This window comes from Grammomys surdaster, unplaced genomic scaffold, assembly GCF_004785775.1.
Source record: "Grammomys surdaster isolate TR1022 unplaced genomic scaffold, NIH_TR_1.0 231, whole genome shotgun sequence".
NCBI classification, from domain to species: domain Eukaryota; kingdom Metazoa; phylum Chordata; class Mammalia; order Rodentia; family Muridae; genus Grammomys; species Grammomys surdaster.
This window is the reverse complement of record NW_021604676.1, coordinates 4,259,250-4,267,718: the sequence shown is the minus strand read 5'-3', so window position 1 is coordinate 4,267,718 and position 8,469 is coordinate 4,259,250. Positions and strand designations below refer to the sequence as shown.

General features: G+C 43.5%; 1 protein-coding gene across 2 annotated transcripts in view; it reads left to right on the top strand.

Moving 5' to 3' along the window:
- Positions 1-5,700, top strand: part of Lrrc1 (leucine rich repeat containing 1) — a 110,196-nt gene extending 104,496 nt beyond the window's left edge. For both annotated transcript variants that reach the window (XM_028773573.1, XM_028773574.1), the window contains 3 exons: positions 1,224-1,396; positions 2,363-2,499; positions 4,251-5,700. In XM_028773573.1, the coding sequence (XP_028629406.1) occupies positions 1,224-1,396; positions 2,363-2,499; positions 4,251-4,409 (469 nt within the window). In that variant the 3' untranslated portion in view covers positions 4,410-5,700. The remainder of the gene's footprint in view (positions 1-1,223; positions 1,397-2,362; positions 2,500-4,250) is intronic.
- The last annotated feature ends 2,769 nt before the right edge of the window (positions 5,701-8,469 follow it).

Below are 8,469 nucleotides of genomic sequence, written 5' to 3'. Positions count from 1 at the left end.
GGAGGGAGGGAGGGAGGGAGGGAGGGAGAGAGGGGCAGGCAGGTAAGCAGGCAGGCAGGTAAGCAAGCAGGCAGGTAAGCAGGCAGGCAGGCAGAGTGATGAAGCCAGTGAGCCTCTGCATCATCAGTTCTTGCCTCAAAGTTCCTTCTTTGAAGTCCTGCGCTGACTCTCCTGGACGATGAGCTGTGACGTGTAAGCACAATAACCCCCTTCCTCCTCAGATTGCTTTTGGTTCTGGTGTTTCATCACAGCAATAGGAACCCTAAATAGGACAAAAGTTAACTTCACAGCTCCACCCACCAACCAGCATCAATTGTTCAGTAAAACAAAGGTTTCACTGGTCCTGGACTTCTGTTAATCATTCCTGATCCTTTAACCTACAGATTCTCAAGTCAGAATACCTTATATATGGTCCCAGTAAAGTCTTTGCTTCCCTCTGAAACTTTACAAGCCAAGCCTCTATTATCTGCACTGCTCTTGACACTGTATGTATCTTCCAATATTCCACAGAATAGCCCACTGAATTCTAAGTACTTAATGTCACCCCCAGCCCTAAGTTCCATACACTTTCACACTCTTGCCCAAAATAGCATGGCCATGTGTCTGTCACAGGAATAAATTATAACCCTGGTACACATGTCTATATTAGTTATACTTTTATTCCTGTGATAGACACCATGACCAAAGCAGGTTGGAGAGGAAAGTGTTTACTTCAGTTACTCTCTCAGGTAATAGTCCCTGGTTACTTTTGTGAAGTACATTTTTGATGGTTGTGATCTATCAAATCTTGGTGCAAGCATAAATATACACCTAATATTCAGGTGTCACATTTCAACTTTTAAAGTGTTTTGTTATGGATTCTGTCATCTGAAACAAAATAATTTGATGAAATGCTAATTATCCCCCAAGTCTGAGAACTGGGAGCAACTGGGAACTGAAGGGTCAGATATAAATGGAGCCCCTGGAGGATGTCCCCAGAGATGGCAGGTGCAGCAGGCTCTACGTCTGGTTCTGTGCTGCAGCCTGATTCTTTGCCTCGCTCACTGTCTCCTTCCTGCCACCCTGGGGACTCCCCACCCCACCACCCCCCAGCCAACCAGCGAGGCTGCAGCCCTGTGCAGTGGTAAGAACTGTGTCTGGGGCTCTTTTATTGTCTTCCCATTTGAGTTAAGAGGAACCAGTTATCAGCTTTTCTGGTTGTGACATCTTTTGTTTTATGTCAGGTTGCATCATCTGCCCTTATCGCTGACTACCCTGAAGTTAAAGGCCCTATGGTTATCTGACAACCAGTCCCAGCCTCTCCTCACATTCCAGACGGACATAGACCACACCACTGGGGAGAAGATTTTAACGTGTGTCTTACTTCCTCAGATGCCTTCCGAACCCATCTGCCAAGGTGACTTTCTCTTAGGCACATCGAGCTGGGACTAATGACCACCCAGAGGACCTGCTCCTCCCAAGTGTGCTTGCATTCTGTTCCATTTACCCAACTAGAGCAAGGTGAAGCAGTTGTGGGGTGACTCTGGAAGGGTCCCCTAGGTCTTTATAGGAAAGGACCACTCATGTCTTTTTATCATGTCTGAAATTCTGAAAGCAACCCTTTAGTTTGTAATTATACAGGTAAGGATAAAATCATAGTGGTCGTCAAAGGGGTGGCTTGTTAAAGTTCAAACTAATACTGGAGGATTCCCAGTTAACACCTTTGGCCCAGTATTTTTTAAGCCAGTGAGTTACTTTGAGTTGTTGTATCTTTGTTTTGTAAATTTTGTGATTAAAAAAAAATCACTGAAACATGATGGAATGAATCCATTGCTGAGAAATACAAGTTTGGTAGGAATACTAGAGTCCCCTGAGCTGGAAAATGACCCTGATAGTTTCAGGAGATTGTAGCAGAATGTCACAAAGGAAAGTACCAGCCCCCTTCCCTTTGACTGCATTCTCACCACCATGGGGGAAGGGGGAGCGAGAAGGATACACACACACACACACACACACACACACACACACACACACACTTACTGTGTGAAGACTCCACAAAAAAGAAACAAACAAACAAAAAACCATCCTTTAATGTATTTTAACCTTCTCCTGTGATGAAACACTGAAGTGTCCCAATCTATCAGATACCTCAGAGGATCTCACATGGAGTTCCATCATAAAGGAGTAATTCCTCCCAAGCCTCTTTGCTTCTTGTCTTATATTTTAGTGAAGAGCAAAGTTTGGAGGTTGGAACAGTGGCCTGCCCTCCTTTATTTCTGGCACTGTGGGTCTCCATATGGATCCTGACCAGTCATCCACTAAATTACAGTGTAGCCCTTCCGGTGGCCAGCATTCCCTGCTGATGTTGTTTTTGTCACTGCAGAGAGCCTGCCGCGTTGTGGTGCCCTGGAGAGCCTGGTGACCGACGTCTCTGAGGAAGCCTGGAATGACCGCTCAGTCCACAGAGTTAGCGCAATCCGGTTTTTGGAAGATGAGAAGGATGAAGATGAAAATGAAACGGTATGGGGGTGGATACTCATCCCAGACCGACAATGCCGCCCTACGTAGATTTGCTTTGGTTTTGCATAGTATTTTTTCTGTTTTGCCTTTTAATGTCTAAAATTTAAAAAAAACAAAACAAAACTACAAAACATACAATCAAACAAAACACCAGAGTAGTTCTCAAGGCACTGAGTCATAACATGTGAATGGGGCAGATTGAGCTGTTCGTGTTGTTACCTGAATAGTTTCTGCTGGCTTTATTTCTTTATGATAGTTTCCCCTCATGTCCCACATTTGTCTTTAAAATTGACAATGCTTCCCTTTCGGCTCTGCCTTATGTAGCCTGTCTTCTCCTGTCTCCCACACTGCTCATGGCTAGGCTGTGTCCACCCCATCCTGGTGCCGTTATGGGACTCAGTACAAGAAGTCTCTTTTCGTGGCATACCAGGCTACCATGGCCTTTGTATACAGTTTTGCCATGTTGGTTGAACTATCTTGGCAAGTTTCCGTTTAGAATCAGGACTATGTTTGAAGCCCCCACTCTTTCTTTCATATTTGAAAACGTTTCTCAGACATTCTGTATCTCAGCTTATCCTGGCTAGTAATATACTGTTTTTGTTGTTTTTAAGATTTTTATTTTCAATCACGTGTATGCGTGTGTTGAAGTATGCTTGTTGCCTGAGGAGGCTGTTAGGTGCCCTGGTGCTGGCTGCAGCTAAAGGCAGTTGTGATCAAGCTAACGTGGATGCTGGGAACTGAGCCTCAGGTCTTCTGGAAGAGCAGTTATGTGCTCTTTACCACTGGGGAGGGCCATTTCTCCAGCCCCTATGCTGGTTTTCTGAATACTCTGTACCAATCGGGGTTTTCACAGCAGTGCTTAGGGGGTGGGGCTCGCAGACCCCAGACCCCAGACTAAGACGGGTTTAAAATTATTGTTGCCATCTTTGTTAGTCCAGCTGTTACCAGATGAGTGCTAGGCATATGTCTTAGTAGAGAGCAAGACGGGAGCTAGGGATGAGAACTTCAAAGTCAGGATGTCTTTAACACTCACCACGCACATTTCAGAGTGTTATTATTTCAGTGCTGGTTTTACTTCCTCAGAAATGCTCTCTGTTAAGCTAATGTGTTTCAAGATAGGTCTTTGGAAAGATGTAAATGCTGCTTTATGAGATGATCAGCATGTCATATGTTAACTAAAAGGAAAATTTATGAATTGCTAAGCCCTATCACTTACCTCTCAGCACTGTGGTCTTTATGAGAAGAGCATGTACTCTCATCAGAACAGCAAATGGCGCACAGCAGTCATGCCAGACGAAGTCCTTCTCCCTGGCTTTCTCTTTTTCAGCTCCCAAGCCTGGAGGGGTGAAGGAAACCAGATCCACTCTAAATAATAAAACAGCATTAGGAAAAATTTAAATGTAGGGTATTTTTAAATTTTTCTTCTTCATTCCATAGTTATATCTTAAATTTTGTTATTTTCCATGAACACATAGAAACTTATTATCACTTTATAATAATACTTTAAAATTTATTCCTTTATTCTAAAAGTACTATATTCAGTTGTTACTTTAACTATGAAGTTACTTTAATGTCCCATGAACTCCTAGCGAGCAGCTCCTGAATGCACATAGCTGTGAAGAAAGCTGTTTCCCCTGGAACTCGGATTTCTGAAGTTGTAAAATTTGTGTTGGAATGCTAATGCCTCAAAGCTGTGTGCTTTGAAACAGTAGTGGATAAAACCAAACACTCGGGCCTCTGTTTGTTTGCAGAGAACACTTCAGAGGCGAGCCACTCCACACCCAGGGGAATTAAAGAACATGAAAAAGACGGTGGAGAATTTACGGAACGACATGAATGCCGCCAAAGGACTGGATTCAAACAAAAACGAGGTCAACCATGCTGCTGAGCGAGTGACCACGTCGGTGTAGCGTCCACCACTGAGTTTTACCTGCCGTGTCTTCCCTGCTGTAGAGATGATCCTGTGCACCCAAGGAGCCTCCTGTCCGCCGTCCTTGTGTCCACCATCCCTCTGCCAGGATGCTGCTCTCCCACCAAGTGCCTTCTGCGTCCCTCAGTCCGTCTGCGTACCAGTAGCCGCCCATCCTCATTATGTTCAATTCAGTTGTGCGTAATAAGTAGAATACACTACTGTCAACATCTGACCTTCGTTTTTGTCTTGTGTTGGGGTTAGAGAGAGCAGGAAGGGGGATTCTGGCCCTCTTCCCTCCACTGAGTGCTGGACATTCTGAACCCAAGTTCTTATGGACCTACCGAGGAGAAGGAAGCTTTATGTATGGGGGAAAGATACTTTTTTTAAACTTTTCTTGGCAGCTCAGATGGTGTAAATTTTAAAATTTTGTATAGGTATTTCATAACAAAAATGATGTATTTCTTTGTTATTTTATCTTGAAGACGGTACATATTTTCTTATTTGTGCAGAAAAACAAATTAGGCCTAAAGTATTCGTCTTTACCTGTACCATCCACTCCGTGCCTTATTGTCTCCTGTCCTGTCACATCGGTTGTAAGCAGTGGCATCCTTGAGCAGGAAGATGGGAGCATGGGTGTGGTCATTCTAAAGCCCTGATGCACATTTTAATCAGTAATCTGCTGGTTTGTTTGTGAACCAGAAAGATGAATTTATCAGTGATTTGTGAGTTTCATCGAGTGATTTCTTCAAAAAGATGAGCCGAAAGATCAGACTCATGATACGTCACTCCGTACGCTCCCCCTCGTCCTGACTCAGCTGTGATGAGTGCAGTGTCAGGCTGTGCCTGCTTCAGAGGCATGTGCCACCCATGTCACAGTATACAGCAGAAAAGCACAGAAAGAAAAACCTGGTTCAGAAATTCAGTGGATCCATAACTTATGTATCACAGAAGAATGACTATTGCTGGAAGAAAGCTTTAAGTTTTATATCCAGAAAAAAGGACCACAATAAAGCAAAAATAACCTATACCATAATAGAAACGTTGCTGTCTCTATACAAGTGCACTTTGATCTGTAAATAGTTTTAATCAAAGCATAACAAAACACTGCTTCAAGATTTACTTTTAAATCTGCTAATTTAAGGGGTATGTTTTAAATGTGTTTTTGTTGTTTTCTTTTTATGTATGCTGTGATGACAGAGAAAATGCAGAGTTCCAGTCACTGTGGAGTCGGAAAATCATGGGGGCTTGGGAGCGGATTCCCCTGTGAAATAAACTCATCATGGACATTGGCCATAGCTTTTTAAAAATTGTTACTTTGTGTGTTCAAAATGGTAGCCGAAAGCTGAGTTCTTACACAGAGGACATCTTTCCACTAAGTGTCTAGATCTTAGCAAGTTAGTTTTGAATAACTCCTGATGAGACTTTATTTACAAGTAATATTTCCACACAGGGCAGAGCCCAGAACTGCCTTCAGTGTGGGTTCGTCATTGTGAGTTGAGGCATCTGGCCAGTTGGACTCCTTGGAAACCCATTTTCAACCAAGCAAATGCAATACCTGTGCATCTTCTGTACATTTGGTGCACATAGTCAGTATGTGCCTGCATATACACATTTTAAAATCTTAAAGGTAAAAGTACATGACATTTAATGGTTTTCAACTTTGCCTCCTAGCCAGTGGGGACCCATTCTCTTCCCTCCATTTTAAGAGTTGGACATATCCTGATTTTAAAACCTAGAAAATCGGTCTTGGTGATTCAAGGACTGATTCCATGCAGATAAACATAGAGAATTTATTTATTTGAGCCACCGGTGCCCTCGCCAGTGTGTGGAAGTGGACTCTGAGGTTTCCCAGTGTATTTTGGTCGTGGTTTTCCTATAAAGATCATGATTTGCAGTCACCATTTGCCCGGAGTCTTATCTTGCTTGGCCTTAGTAAACAGATAGAAGTAGAGATAGAGACCATGGACAGTGAAGGAGGAGAGCTAGCTACTGTAGGAAATGCTTTGTCCTAGTTCCTGCCTTCCTTCCTTCGGCTTGCTTTCTCTATCCATGTCCACCTATTTGCTTTGTTCTGATTTGAGTTTGGGATTTGAGAGGTTTTGTTTCCTCTTGATGCCTTATGTCAGCTGATTCTGTGGTGCTCTTAAACTTCAAGGTGGCAGGTCCAAACTCAGGCTCCACAGGGGAGTCAACACCACCTCCACAGCAGCAGCTTGATGATAGCCAGCCTTTGTAAGAAGGGGAAGGAAATGAAAGCTTCCTTTTGAATAGCCAAAGCTCCTGACCTTTTGCTGGGGTTGGGGGTGAGGGTGGGCAGCACTGGCTCTCACTGGTTTCCATGTTCCTTGCTTCCTTTAGGAAAGGGTGGAGTCCAGTCTTCACTGGCTTCTGTGTCTGGTGGGAATAACAGGTACAGGAAGAAAAAGATGTTTGTAGGAAGTTTTACCCCCTTTCCTCCCAAAAACCTTTTCTGTCCTCTTTATATTTTTTATATTTTTTATTTTTTATTTTTAGCAAGGGAGTTATATCTCAATGAATAAAGTGGCAAAACAACAAAGACCACACACAACCTTAGAGGAGATGAAGTCAAAGAAATAGTGGAGGTCAAAGTACGCACCAGGAAGAAACTGCAAAATGGTTACCTACTCGTTGGTTTTCCTCTGGAAATTTTAGAGGAATGTTGGTAACCAGCCAACTCTAAGAGTTTACTAACTGGTGTACCTGTGAGGGCAGAAATACCAGCCTTTTTGCACAGCAACCTGTCTGTCATCATCTGGGAGATTGCCATGCCCATGAAGACATAATTAATGGATGCATGAATACCAGGAAAAAAATATTTCTGTGTCAGGAAGTGACCCTGAAAAGCCAGTCCTGTCCCTGTGGACATGCCTCTCCTTGAGCCACCGGAGCCCTGGCCGGTGTGTGGCAGTGGACTCTGAGCTAGAGCTGTCGGGGAACACAGGTGACATCCTTGGAGAGCTGAAATCTTACTGCATCTATTACTGTTGATTTGCTTCACCTTCCAAAGAGCCAGTTAAACCAGTGTTTTAAAATAGCCCCCGTCTTCTGATTGTGGAGAATCCAAGGCACTCAAAAGCAGAATTATGTGGTGGATCTTGATGTGCTGCCTGGCACTTTCACCAATCATCACTGCAAGACCAGTAGACTTCTTTTAAAGGGACCAAAAGTGTGTTTTAAAACACACACAGGAAAAAGACCACGTGCATGCTTAAAAGAAAGGAAGGAAAAGAAAGGACCTAAGTGTACTCTTTAAAATAGCGTTTTGGAGTTAATAATTTTTTCTAATCAAGATGCCAATGAAATCATGGCTTTGAATCCCAGCCATTCCATGTGGGCTCTATTAAGCGATTTAGCCTCTAATAGCTTAGAAGGAGACGAAATGGAGTGTGTGGAACACAAGCTCTCAGGAGATTGCTAGCTGCTGTTACTGCAGATCCTGGTACCACGACCGTGAGCGATACCTTTAGGAGTTCTGCAATCCGTACCACCTAGCACTGTGTGACTGGGCAGGCAGCGTTCTCAGGAGCACGCACTACTGGCAACTTTGCCTAAAAGCTCTTCTGCTGTTTTAAATGTAGGCCCCCAAGTTATCTGAACGTAACTTTCTGTTCTTTAGCCCAACAAAGATTTGCTGGCTTCAAACTGGCAATCCTCCTGCCTCTGCTCCCTGGTGCTAGGCTTATAGACTTGCACCACCATGCCTAATTATGATACATGCATTTTAATTAGTTTCTGGTGAGGTTCTCAATGGTCTCTGTCAAACTTCCTCATTTTTTACTAGACTTAAGAACGGTTCAACGTAAGACTAGTTTCAACGAAGAAACCATCAAATACCCAATCGAGGAAAATCTCTCCTTTCCCACAAAATATTTTCTGTTTCGCCATGGCCTGAGCTTTATATTCTGGGTCAGTGGGGCTCATTTTCTTCCTTATCTCAGCTTTAACCCAGGATTTATCGGTTCTTCCCTCTTTGAATACTATGTTGTGTCTTATTTCTCAAAGGAGCTTCTGTGCCGGAGTGGATGGGGGTGGGAGGG